The sequence below is a fragment of the Bufo gargarizans genome, chromosome 3 (genome assembly GCF_014858855.1).
Source record: "Bufo gargarizans isolate SCDJY-AF-19 chromosome 3, ASM1485885v1, whole genome shotgun sequence".
Taxonomy (NCBI): domain Eukaryota; kingdom Metazoa; phylum Chordata; class Amphibia; order Anura; family Bufonidae; genus Bufo; species Bufo gargarizans.
In genome coordinates, this window is record NC_058082.1 from 465,932,800 (window position 1) to 465,947,469 (window position 14,670).

Below are 14,670 nucleotides of genomic sequence, written 5' to 3' on the forward strand. Positions count from 1 at the left end.
AGTTTCAGTGAAGCTGAATGACTGTAATAATTCTTTTTCTCAGATATGAGCACATAAAAGCCGGTTATAAAACAATGAAATATGTAGCACTTTACTGCTTTTAACAGTGAGGAAAATGCAAGGCAAATGGGAACAGGCACGTTCAGTCACTAGATTACATAATGTACAAGATGGAGAGCGCCTCCTATGGATGGATAGGTGTCTTTGCAGATTTCTCTGTTCACCTGATGCTGTAGCAACTGCTTTAAAATGTATAAAGCGTGCACACTGCAGTACTGAGGCCTGTTTAAACTGACAGGGATAAGTATGGCCGTGATGTGGAAATTGCGTTCTACTGATGATGGGCCTTCAACATAAGTTTTTTTCCACCCTAAATGTGCAGAGAAAGACCTTTATCTGCTCTGATAAGATATGCCATTTTGTTGGCCTTGTAGTTTAGTAAATGGAGTGAAAATCAGAACATAAATGGGGAGATTTATGGAAACTTTGTTGCCCACCACAATCATTCACGGTATGGCTCATATTCTTTTATTTTCACCGCTGTGATTGGTTGCTATGAGCAAAATAGATATTTTAACAAATCTCCTCCTAAAAAATGTCTACCAATTAGCAAATCCCAATAAAGTACAGAATACTGAGATCTTATGACTATATCCAAAATAGCAGCGGTCATGTGGTATTAGGCTAGGGCTACACAATGACATGTGTCACGCAACATTCTTTATAATGCTGCGACTCCATACGGTAGACTAACATTACAAAATATGTTGCGTGACATTTGTGCGACATAAATGTCGCAGTGTCGTTTTTCCCTATATGTCACGCGACTCATTGGCGTCGTATAGCCCTAGCCCTGGAAGTAGATTGACCTACACAACATTTGCAGCCACTCTTTAGCAGTCTTCTACTCTTCAACAGGACCCGGCAATGAGAACGTCATTACACTTGGCCCTGTCAGTCAAAGTGCAGAGAGAGCAGAGCCTCTACAGGCTCATTTGCCTATATTAAAAATCATTTTTCTCAGCAGCGTGGGCACATATAAGCATGAGACCAACACAGATGCCTTCAGCTGCCAAGTGCTCAACACGTCAGCCAGGTTCATAGGTGCAAATCTGCTGACATAAATTGTGTCCCCTAACCATTCCCTCTACCATTAGTAGTCATTGCACATGAGCTGTAATGACTTTCCACAGCTACTTCTGGTCTTGTCCCAGGTGTATTCACATAGGAGAGTGTTTAACATGCCATTGACTGGGGCATCGGTCTTGTAGCTCAGTCACTGCTGTTCATGTTCTCCTTTTAAATGGATTGTGTTGCCACCATCCATCAGGCAGGTGATTTACTTCTCACTTGAGTGGAAGTTACGCTGTACGCTCAGGCCGAAGGAGAGACGTCTGTTCACAGACCGTGCCTACTGCGCCACATTTACTCTTCTGCATGGCAGGTCTGAACAAAATTCCTATGGTATTGATGTATAAAATTTAAAGGGGTAGTCCAGTATACAGAATCACTCCTATTTGAATGTATGTTTTACAAAGTAAAAATCCTCAATATATTGTAATGGAATCTACATGATCACTGACCACTTATGGTGTCCATACACCTTCAACAGCTCATTCACTGTCAACGATGTCTCCTGACTCCCCCAATACATATACAGGGTGGCCCACGAAAAAGTAGCCTTCCTCCAATATCTCCAAATCAAACTGCCTAATAGTAAATCTGTCTTAGTTGTCCATAGCAACCAATCAGAGGTACTTTTTTCAGAGTCCTGAGGAACTAAAAGCTGAGCTCTGATTGGCTGCTATGAGCAACTAAGACTTATTATTCAGTTTGATAAAAGTGGCCTATAGTGTCAGAAAGATGGTGTTCTCCCTGGAACAGCGAATAGTGATTGTGGAAGGCTATGTGCGAAGCAGATCGATTTAAGCAAATGCAAGAGACCTTTGCCGACAAGTAACCAGGAACAGAACCACCAGCTAAACGTTGTATTCAGTCTGGTTCAGAAATGCCATCAAACTGGCTCTGTTGAAAACATGAAGGAAACGAGGCCTTCATCGATCAGGGCGGCTGAAGTTGTGCATGAAATTCAGCCGCGGATTACAAGTAGCCCCCAAAAATCAAACTGGAAGACTGTCAGCAAGTTGGTGCGTCACGAACAACGTGTCAGCGAGTGCTGAAATCTCTGAACCTGAAACTGTGTGTGCAGTAACTGAGAGAGTCGACAAAGCTAAACACGTAAATGACTAGACTTGGTGCGAACTATGATTGCTGACAGACATTTGGACCCATTACTGCTCTCCATGACGGCCGAAGCTTGGTTTCATTTATCAGGTCACATAACTTCCCAGAATACGAGGTACTGGTCTGCTGAAGATCCCCATTTGACTCACTACACCAAAAGTGCCAGGAACAGGAATTTTGGGCCCCAATTGTCTTCAAATCAACTGTGAATACTGCAATTTACCTGGACATCTGAACAGTTTTACAACCAACTAACACCAGCAGTAGGACCCCCACCGATCTGATAGTTATCCCCTATCCTGTGGATAGGGGATAACTTTTGCCTACTGGAATGCCACTTTAACTGACCCAAAATGTGAGGTTTGTAGCTCGCTGCCTGTAGTCTAGCTTCTGTTTGCTGGTCAAGCATGCTCAGTTCCAGACCTACTAGTTTGTTTACCATTGTATTAAGATACAGGGGATTATAGTAGTCCCATAGCTGTGAAAGTTATTAAGTGTGCCTTTTGCAAGTTTAAGACCACACATAGAAGTTGCTCTGTAGACTGCGTTTTAAAGGGCATCTGTCAGCAGATTTGTTCCTAGGACACTGGCTGACCTGTTACTCGAGCGCTTGGCAGCTGAAGACATCTGTGTTGGTCCCGTGTTCATATGTGCCCACACTGCTGAGAAAAATGACGTTATAATATATGCAAATGACCCTCTAAAAGCAATGGGGTGTTACCATTACACCTAGAGGCTCTGTTGTCTCTGCAACTGCTGCGCCCTCTGCTTTTTAATCGGGCAGTATCCAGCGCCAGACATTAGGAGAAGTAAGCCCAGGAGTGATCACGTTTACATTGCCTGACCCTGTCAAAGTGCAGGGAGAGCTGAGCCTCTTAGTGTAATGACAACACCCCCGTTGCTCCTAGAAGCTCATTTGCATATATTAAAACTTAATTTTTCTCAGCAACGCGGGCACATACGAACATGGGACCAACACAGATGCCTTCAGCTGCCAAGTGCACATGTAGCAGGTCAGCCAGTGTCATAGGTAGAGATCTGCTGACAGATGGCCTTTCATCAGCTGTGATAAATAGTTTATGGGTCTCTAGCTGGATTTGAGGAGCCCTGTACAAACTAAGGGCTCATGCACACGAAAGAATATTCTTTCTACTTCTGTTCCGTTTTTTCCGTATACGGGAACATTCATTTCCATGGGTCTGCAAAAAAAAAAAATGGAACATGTCCTATTATTGTCCGCATTACAGACAAGAATAGTACTGTTCTATCAGGGGTTAGCTGCTCCGTTCCGCAAAATACGGAATGCACACGGATGTCATCCGTATTTTTTTTGCGGATCCGTTTTTTGCGGACTGCAAAATACATACAGTCTTGTGCATGAGGCCTAAGTGTTGGCAGGAGAAGGAAAGATTGCGTACCATGGTCACTATATTTTCTGACTCTATCGGTTGTGTACCCATTTATATAACATATTCACAGTAGGCAGAGGTTAACTTCTAGATTACGCAGACTGAATACTACAGCCCAACTAAAAAAAAAAAAACTCCACAATGTGAGCAGGTAATGACCACCAGGTAATGATACTGCCACTTGAGCAGTTTAGAGGCTGAAGACTGTAAACCTGTGCTCTGTGATGAATGTGTTAAGACACACATGAGAATGCATTGCCCTCTATCTGTAGTGGTTAATCAGAGCTCACTCGATGGATGCGTATAAATCACTCTATGTGAGGGGGTGCGGAGGAATCCCTGCTCTGGAGCTCATCATGGAGAGATTCATGATTGTAGGGTTCTTCTGCAGTGCATAGGGTAACATTACTCTGCTGCCCTCGCCAGAAGTTATTTATGTTCTTATGTTCATAGCCATGCTTCCAGTCTTTTATATGTGCAGTTAAATACTGGATGAGGCTTTTACTAACTTGGCAGGGAATGTGTACTTTGTGCAAAGCGCCGCACATTTGCCCAGTTTATTATAGATATGCAAAGCTCCGACATTTCTGTTTATAATTTTCCTATTATTTTTTGTACAATTAATATCGTAGCTGATAGCCGGCGTAAGTGAATATGCAGAAGCTTATGCTTATTATTCTTCCTGAAATGAGCTGAAGAAATCCTCTGTGGATACGTGCCAGCACGTTTCACACACGACATTATCCTATTTCTATAATTTTTCTCTGTAATCCTTTACGGTTGTGTTTTTTTTCTTTGTTGCTTTTGACAGAGCCTTGAAATCCAGCCAGCATTCCCTTTGCTCCATCATGATTGTAGACACCCCAGGCTTCCAGAACCCAGAGCTGGTCAAACAGGGACGCGGTGCTACTTTTGAGGAGCTTTGTCACAACTATGCACAGGAGAGGCTACAAGCACTGTTTCATGAGAAGACTTTTGCCCAGGAACTTGAGAGATACAAAGAGGTATTTGCATCGCATGAGTAGAAACCCACCCAAAAGAAGTGGTCCCCGTCTAGGCTGATTCCTTACTGGTCGCCATGTACTGGACATTAAAAGGTCACAAACTTTCCACAAAACATTTGATACATTGTAGAGATATATTAGAAGTTTTAGATTGGTGGAGGTCTGAGCGTTGAGACCCCCACGATCTCTAGAACGAGGAGCGAGAAGCGCACGCATATCGCGCTCTCACTCGTCATTACTGAGGACAAAAGTGAGATTGCCCCTACACTTCTATGGAGCTCATGCTGCAATGAGTGTGTGCACTTCTATTACCTCATTCTAGGGGTCAATGGGGCATCTTAGTGCTCAGACCCCCAGCAAACTAAACTTTTAATGTCTCTATGACATATCAAGTCTTTTGCGAATTCACCCAGTGGTTTACTAGATTTTGTGACTAGCATGTGGCTTGGTTTTAAGCTGAAAATACATTTTAGATCATGTGTTCAGCTAATGCTAAAAACAAAAGCAGCATGATATCACAAATCCTACAATTTAATGAAAACAAAGCAAAGATGCTACAAATTGTGTTACTTTACTGATGTTTTCTATCATATAATCTCCCCTCTAGAGGAAGTAGTTGAGTTTGCTTTGGACTGATTTTATACAACTGATATAATTTGTATGACATCTCGTAGACTCTTTTTTGCTTACTGCTTTTAATGTGACCTTTATGTAAATTTGCACACTTTATGTGGTGTCCTTCCACTGAGAATAGTCGACAGGTAGCCCTAACATATCAACAAAATATAATGTAGATGTGTGTTACATAGGTTGTCCTTTTTACTGATTTAATTTTCCCTTCTTATGATGAATTCCTAAAAAGCTGCCTGATTTTATTGATAGTATCTGGGAGCTTGTTCATATAAGCTTGTGTGTTTTTCCATTTTATTTTGTAGTTAAAAAATAAATAAAAACCTGTAGCTAAGAGAACATTTTTTGAGGACACTTCATTGGAATTATGAATGGAACCCAGCAAATGTAACCCAAAGAAAAACCCGTCTAGAACAGATTCCATTGTGAAAAGCAAGGAAGGCTTTTCCATTGGAAATGTTTTCCTACTTTTCTGGGATTAGTTCTAGTTTTTTGTCCTGATACGGAAAATGAGCAAAAAATAAAGCTTTCCTTATATGAAACCAACGTTCAACTTGTCTTTAGCTGTGTCTACTCTAGATATTCTCTATGCTGATAGAATTCCTGCAGTGAATTTAAAAAGGCAAAAAAGCTAAATCTGTGAATGGGCACCACATAAAAAAAATTGAAGCTGTGCAAACGAAAGCGCACACGTAACGTGGTCTTAAAGGGGTTGTCTCTCCTGAGACATTGGTGACATATGGCAAGGATATGTCACATGGGTGCAGGTGCCACCTCTGGGACCCACACCTATCTCTAGAGCGAAGCTTCCAAAGTGAATGTGTGAACTGCACATGTGCGGCCACCCTCCCTTCATTTCTGTGGGAGTGGCGAAAATAGGTGAGCGCTGGTGTGGTTATTTCCGGCAGTTCTATAGAAGTGAATGGAGCCATGGCTGCTATTGCGTAGTGAACTCTCTATACATTTCTTTTGGACTTCCGAAGATAGCTAAGCTCACCGTTCTCCTTCACTTTAGGAGCTCCCTTTCTAGTGATAGGTTAACCTAAACCTTTGGTGGAACCAAGATCGTGCAGCAGCGCTTCTCTGCACCGTCTGGTTTCATCTGCTCTGCTTTGTCAGTGTGGTGAGTACAGATCCCATATACTATTTGTGCATCCATGCTCCATATGCTGGAAAAGCACCCAAAGATACAAAGCGCTCTGGGAAGTACCATTGCACGATCGTGGTGTCACCAAAGGTTTAGGTCCCTTTTTGAAGTCACAGGTGCTGGCACCCATATACTTAAATCTTTGTGTCGCTATCGCCTCCTAGCAAGAATATTTACCATCTATTATGGTATTATGTACTGAGCTACAGGTGCAGTTTTCCTTTATGCCTTGAAAAGTAGCATTCGTTGAAGGAGTTTTATAAGAATGAAAACATGTCTTCTTCCTTCCAGCACCACTGGTGTCTATGGGATGTATCTGATATTACATCAAGTGAATAGCTGCAATACCAGATACAACCAGTGGACAGCAGTGGCAGTGTTTCAGGAAGAAACGGTCTTATCTTTTCCAGTTTCGTGTCATCACTTTAAGTGTTCATCCCAATGATTTACATCTTTACCATAGTCCCCTAGTTGGAAAGTCCATTATACCCAATTCCTCCCACCTCGCATGCCTAGTTTTTTTTTTTCTTTTTTCTTTCTACTTTCAATGATTTCTCATTAGTTTCACAGTTAATGATGATCTTAAGCGTAGTCCTAATTTCTTATTCTCTCTGATAGATGTACTGCTGTAGCTGAACCTTAAATTAAACCTAATTGGTTGAGTGATCTGGTGCAAGGGGTTCCTGCAGCAAAGTATTTAAAGTTGTTAACTCGATTCCATGGTCTCTTGATATAATTGCCTCTATTGCTGTGGATTGACTCGGCGGCCACTGCCCATACATTATTCAGAAGAGTCGCCTTCATATTTTTGCTTTTGTCTAGTTGGATATTTGCTTTCCAGCTTACCATACCATATGATTTGCTGTTATTAATATTATTATTATTATTATCATATCTCCTCTTTGCATGTGTCATTAGGATCACATATTATTGTCAGATTGGATCCATGTTATATCTGGCATTTTGCAACTGATGTTTGAGGCGTTATATCAAGTAGCAGTGATACCCCGTGCACCAGCCTGCGAATATAGCTTCTAGTTAACGTGACTGATCTCTAATGATGTCATAACTTCAATCGTAGTCTCATGTATACTAATCATTCATCTGTCCCCTTTAGGAAAATATAGAGCTTGCTTTAGATGAAATTGAGTCCAGTACATCTGGCTCAGTAGCTGCTGTAGACCAAGCGTCGCATCAAACACTGGTAAGCAAGGCAGAGGACGATGAAAGTCATAAAGAGATGGCGGAACTATTAATTGTTTAATTTATATCAATTAGTATTAATGATGTCAAAGGAAAAGTCCTTGTATGGTTTGTGTTTTATATGTGCATTTTAGAACAAGGGTCCGAGTACAAGGTAAGTGGCTTTACATTGACAGGTGAAAGAAGTTCCTGTTTAGCTGTATAATCCGATGTGTAAGTGAATCTAGATCATTAGAGGGTTTGTATCACCTCAGACATTGAGGGCATATCACTAGGAGCGATAGCCCCAATGTCTGATAGGTCCAGGTCCCAGAGGTGGGACCCTCACCTATCTTTAGAACGGTGCCCACGAAGTGAAGCAGGGCGCACCGCGCATGTGCGCCACCTTCCATTCACTGGGACTGCTGAAAATAGCCGATCTGTAAATGCTGTATTATGACATTGAATAGTCCGCTTCCATTTACAGGCTGGTAGACTACAGCAGTCTTTAGCTTGCTGATGTAAACTCAAAGTCTTATAAGGACTTCAGACGACCTCACATGGTCCTTCTCCACTTTTAGATTACTTCTGTGGCTAATGGGAGAACTTCCATTCAGACCATTGTCATTTAATTTGTTAGTTGCTATTCGAAAGAGCGGAGTGAGCATGTTCAGCTTCTTCTGACGGCCAGTTCAAATCTATGGAGAAGGACCGTGCATGCTCACCGTGCTGTACAGTCAAGAACATGCACTAAGGGGCCTCTCGTTTTTGGCGACGGTTATGGCACCTGAGGTCAGATGCCCAACATTATTACCTTTATAACCTCTGATTGATAGGTTATAAAAGCAAAAAAGTTGCTGTGAGACAACCCTTCTAAACAACTTGTCAGCATTTTGATAATCGCATACCAATGCGGTCAGTAGGACCGCATCAACCTCGGCATGTGAAAGACATTTTTTCCCATTAGGGCTGCAGCTATGGATTATTCTAGTAATCAAGTATACTACAGATTAATCCAATAATTAATCGAGTACTCTAGTAAGCAAAAACTAATTATAAGAATGTTTTCTATAAATACTCCTCAGCCCCCCCCTGCCATCACCCCTCCCCCCTCCATGCCATTGGCTACCCCTAGTGCCATCAGTTCCCCCTCCCTTGTGCCATCAGTTCCTCCCCCAGTGCCACCAGCTCCCCCACTCACCCTCCTAGCCATCAGTGCCCAGCCGCAGCGCCAGGCAAATTAAATACCTTTCTTGCTAGGGACACCACTGATACTCCACAGCTCATCCATCCTCCTCTTCCTCCTGACGTCACACAGCTTCAGGTCATAGTGCGCGCTTATGTGCGCAACATCCTGTCGATGTGTGTTAGTCAGGAGGACACTGCAGTGCCGTGCTGGCCAGCGGGAGACCATGGAGCATGAGTAATAGCAAGCGCTTCATTCACGCTCCGTGGTCACATGGCACAAACAATTCCTCAACGCCAAGATTTTGCATCGAGAATTTTTTTGTGTTGTTAATCGATTGATTAGAGTAATCGTTTCGGCCCTAGTTCCCATTCACGGATAGCAAGCATCTTGGTAGTGTCAACATTTTCTTAGATAACCTAGCTGCAAACTGTAGAGCTTAAAAGTAATTTAAATGTATTTCATTTTTTAGAATCCTCCTTGGTTATGTGCTCGCCTTTTCCTTAAGATTTCTGTGCGTTTCTACAAATAGAAGATATACTTTCATGAGTACAGTTGATGACAATCGGAGAATGGAGAAATACATCCTGCCGGTCTCTAAACATTATCCCGTCAGATGCTTTTTGATCCAATCAAACGCAGCTTTTAAATTTATTAGGCGTAAAGTGGCTCCGAGTGGTTTTTTTTCTGACTTCAGAGGAGGCTCGGGAAAACTAGTTATTCCCCCCCCATCCCCACCTTCCTTTGGCTGCTTTGCTTAACTTAAGATCCACATTAATAGGAAAAGTAACAGAAATACTTGCAAAGTGTAATAGAACGTGACAGCAGCCGCATGACTCATAAAAACGTTGACAATAAATGTCTGTGGCTGAAGCTCTTAAGAAGCTGCATTTCAAAGCAGTTCATAAATACCCATATGCTCAGATCTGGCAGGTTCTGCAGCCAAGGTAGAGGCAGGGAGCAGTAAAGCATTTTCACCCAGGAGAGCCTGTTGTGGCTTCATAAATGATTCATCTTCTCCTTATATTTAATTTATATGATATTTATTCCATCAGGCCTCTAAATAAAGAGGCATCTTAACCCTTGTTAAAGCAGAAACCATAGCACTGGAAGGGGAGAGAGAGTTTGTTTTAAACGCACCTTTGCAAGGACACTGGAAGACGAGCTCTCCGAAAAGCTGCTTCTCGGGGGAGATTAGCTGGGTCAGGTAAACTTCGCTTTCATTCTCAGGCAGCCTGCAGATAAATCTTCTAATGAGAGGTGAGCGTTAGGAAAGATTCCAAATATGGCATTTCCCTTCAAGGGGAAACGCTATATTTAATAGCTCAGTCGAGGATCCATGACCTGTTTGAGCAGTATTGGAAGATGCAGAGCTTTCCTGTAGATTGCCTGCGCAGCAGCCTCGCTCTACGTGATCGGTCATTTAAAGATCAAAGGCAAACTTAACATGTTTGTGTTTTTTCTTTTTTTCTTTTTTGCTGGCAAGACTGATATCGTAATGTGTTCTGTGGCATTAAAGAACACGTAAAAGTCTGACTGTGATACACATGGGCATACTGGAGCTAGGAACGCTTTAATCATAGACGAAATGAGGGTTTCCAGCGACCCAGTGCGGTCATTTCCATACAAATATCCAAATGATTTATAGGAATTGGCAGCGACTGTCACAATTTGTGGCTTTATGTAATAGAGAAGTTCAATGAAAAGCTTTGAGGAGATTCATTCTCCAATTTTTGATTTATAGGATTTAATTAAAAGGGTTAAACTTAACCCCTTAAGGACTCAGCCCTATTTCACCTTAAGGCCATTTTTTGCAAATCTGACCAGTGTCACTTTATGTGGTGATAACTTTAAAACGCTTTTACTTATCCAGGCCATTCTGAAATAGTTTTTTCGTCACATATTGTACTTCATAACACTGGTAAAATAGAGTAAAAAAAAAAAAATTTCATTTTTATTTATAAAAAATACCAAATTTACCAAAATTTGGGAAAAATCAGCAAATTTCCAAGCTTCAATTTCTCTAATTCTATAATACATAGTAATACCTCCAAAAATAGCTATTAGTTTACATTCCCCATATCTCTACTTCATGTTTGGATCATTTTGGGAATGCCATTTTATTTTTTGGGGACGTTACAAGGCTTAGAAGTTTAGATGCAAAATCCACTTTTTAGGGACCAGTTCAGGTCTGAAGTCACTTTGTGAGGCTAACATAATAGAAACCACCCAAAAGTGACCCCATTCTAGAAACTACACCCCTTAAGGTATTCAAAAATGATTTTACAAACATTATTAACCCTTTAGGTGTTCCCCAAGAGCTGATGGCAAATAGAGAGGAGATTTCAGCTTTTCGATTTTTATTTTTTTTTGCCAAATTTTCCATTTTAATAAATTTTTTCCACTAACAAAGCAAGGGTTAATAGCCAAACAAAACTCTATATTTATTGCCCTGACTCTGCAGTTTACAGAAACACCCGATATGTGGTCGTACACCACTCTATGGCCCCACGTCAGGGCGTAGAGGGAAAGGAACGCCGTGTGGTTTTTGGAAGGCAGATTTCACTGGACTGGTTTATTTACACCATGTCCCATTTGTAGCCCCTTGATGCACCCCTAGAGTAGAAACTCCAAAAAATGTGACCCCATTTTGGAAACTATGGGATAAGGTGGCAGTTTTTATTGGTACTATTTTAGGGTACATAGGATTTTTGGTAGATTTATATTACACTTTATGTGAAGCAAAGTAACAAAAAATTGAAATTCTGAAATGTCATCTCCATTTGCCATTGACTCTTGTGGAACACTTAAAGGGTTAACAAAGTTTGTAAAATCAGTTTTGAATACCTTGAAGGGTAGTTTCTTAAATGGGGTCACTTTTTGGAGTTTCTACTTTAGGGGTGCATCAGGGGGGCTTCAAGTCCAGCAAAAACTGCCTTCCAAAATCCATATGGCATTCCTTTCCTTCTGCGCCCTGCTGTGTGCCCGTACAGAGGTTTACAAACAGATATGGGTTGTTTCTGTAAACTAAAGAATCAGGGCAATAAATATTGAGTTTTGATTGGCTGTTAACCCTTGCTTTGTTACGGGAAAAAATGGATTAAATGGAAAATTTGCCCAAAAATACCTGTTTTGGCACAGTTTTTATTTTTTATTATTTACAACGTTCATCTGACAGATTAGCTCATGTACCATGTAATATGTTTACTTTTTTAATTTAAGTTTTACACAATAATATCATTTTTGAAACAAAAAAAATCATTTTAATGTCTCCATAGTCTGAGAGCCATAGTTTTTTTTTTTTTTTTTTGGGCAATTGTCTTAGTTAGGGTCTTATTTTTTGTAGGATGAGATGACTGTTTTAATGGTATGATTTTGGGGTGCATATACCTTTTTGATCGCTTGCTATTACACTTTTTGTGATGTAAGGTGACAAAATTATGGCTTTTTTTACACCATTTTTATTTTTACGTTGTTCACCTGAGGGGTTAGATCATGTGATATTTTTATAGAGCAGGTTCTTATGGACACGGCAATACCTAATATGTGTACATTTTTTTTATTTATTAAAGTTTTACACAATAATATTTTTTAAACCCAAAAAACTTGTTTTACTGTCTCCATAGTCTGAGAGCCATAGTTTTTTTTATTAAGCCATTGTCTCATGTAGGGGCTCATTTTTTGCGGGATGAGACGATGTTTTTTTATCACTTTTATTACCTTTTTTGGGAAGTAAGGTGGGCAAAATTTCAATTTCATCATAGTTTCTATCTTTTATGGCGTTCACTGTGCAGGGAATGTAACATGACCGTTTTATAGATCAGGTCATTATGGACGCGGTGATATATAACGTGTAGGGAATTTTAATTTTTTTTTTATCAGGGATTTTTTTTATCAGCACCCGCTCCCCACACTGCCCGCAATCCTCCCCCCTGCTGCCCCCGCAGGGACAAAAACACAGAGGGCTGCAGGGGGGGGGGGGGGTAACTTTCAAAAATATGGGCACTTTGAGGTTTCCGATTCCTGCGGTCACAGACCGCAGGGATCAGAAACTTGCAGAAGCGCTAAAAAACGCAGGTCTGAATTGACCTGCGGTTTGTAGCGATCGGCAATGCGGGGGGCGGGGGTCACAGGACCCCCCTAGGCATTGTCACAGGGTGCCTGCTGAATGATTTCAACAGGCACACTGTTCCGATTACTGCTGGCCTTGCGGCAGTGATCAAAACTACACAGGACGTACCGGTACGCCCTGGGTCCTTAAGGACTCAGGAAACAGGGCGTAGGTCTCTAAGGGGTTAAAGGGGTTGTGTCATGAATTTTTATTTTTTTTTACATTTTTCAAACCAACACCTGGATCTGCATACTTTTGTAATTGCATGTACCGGTAATTAAATTGCAAATGTGATTTCGGTTTAAGAAGTCTTCTATCAAAGCTGTAACTAAGTGTAACTAAATAGTCTGTCTTCAGCTTTTACTGAGCACTAAATATGTCTATGCGTAACAGGTTAGATGGGCAGGATAATGGACAGTGGTAGTTAGGCCATATGTCCATGGTCAGGGACTGAGGTAGTGACAAGAGGTGCTGGACACCCTTGCATGTTACATACAGGCATCTTCTGCAGGCTGAAGACAGATTCTCCTTAGCAACACTATTAGGGCTTTATACTCTGTTTTCCAGTAGAAAGAAACATCTTTCCCTAATAAAGTACATTACAAAAGTGTTTAACATCCCCCTCCCTACACAATATTAAAAATAAACTAAAACTGCAATTACACTTTAAATATTTAGTATAGCCACTGAGCTATTCAATAAAATGTGTCTGTATAGCGCCACCTGCTGTTTTTTCTTTTCCTTATTTCTCCATCCACCTCACTGAGGTGGTCACATGCACTCAGTTTAAATTTTCAGCTTCCAGTAGCCGTATCTTCTGTTAAAAGCTGTGGCAGTTAGCGGAAAGGGCTACAGCAGATAGGACACGTCCCCAGAGAAAGGACACACCCCCTGAGCTGCCAGCATGAAATAAAATTAGCAGCACAACTGGAGCAATGAATGGGAAGATCTCTGCTACCATGTGAGGTACAAGGCTGGTTCTAGTTTTTAGAAAGAGATTGTCATGTACAATATGATGTCTGATTTTAATTTTTACCATCAATCATGGGATAACCCCTTTTAATGGAGTTTCCCATCAGGACAACCCCTGTTCTTATGACCTGTAATGACATATGTCAGGGATCAGCAACCTTTAGCACTCCAGCTGATGTGAAACTACAACTCCCAGCATGCACTTACTTGGCTGTTTTTGTAACATTCATAGTGAAGGGAGGATTGCTGGGAGTTGTAGTTGCATAACAGCTGGAGTGCTGGAGGTCGATATTCTTTGGCATATGCATATCCTAGATGGAGGTTGAGGCCTCTGTATGAGTCAGATGATCTTGGAGGCATCTCTTTTATTTAAGACAACTATCTTAATGTGGGTGACTGCTCCTTTCCGAATGTGGTCCCCAGGGCTATCAGCTGATTACCTAAGGTACAGCACTCTCCACAAACAATTGACTTTGCTGGGGGAAGTTGCAGGAAGCCACGACAGTGTAATATTACATGGAAGATCTTCAGATGAACGGCCATCCTCATATTGAAAGGATAGCTCAAATCAGGACAGCGGCCAGAATGGGACCCTTTCATGCAGGTGTCCATAGACCCTAATAATAAATATGGATAGGCGTTGTCTTCATGAGATGAGCCCTTTAAAGTGTCCCTGTACTTTAAAAAGTGACATATCAAAGTTTTTGAGTTTCAGACCCCCACTGATCTCTAGAACAAGGAGAAAGAAGCACTCTCTCCTCACTGCAGAAGGTTGTGCTCAATGG

The 14,670-nt window shown here is 41.3% G+C and overlaps 1 protein-coding gene across 21 annotated transcripts in view; it reads left to right on the top strand.

Moving 5' to 3' along the window:
* MYO18A (myosin XVIIIA) overlaps positions 1-14,670 on the top strand; it is a 314,632-nt gene that overhangs the window by 158,268 nt on the left and 141,694 nt on the right. For all 21 annotated transcript variants that reach the window (XM_044283668.1, XM_044283669.1, XM_044283670.1 and 18 more), the window contains 2 exons: positions 4,465-4,657; positions 7,552-7,638. In XM_044283668.1, the coding sequence (XP_044139603.1) occupies positions 4,465-4,657; positions 7,552-7,638 (280 nt within the window). The remainder of the gene's footprint in view (positions 1-4,464; positions 4,658-7,551; positions 7,639-14,670) is intronic.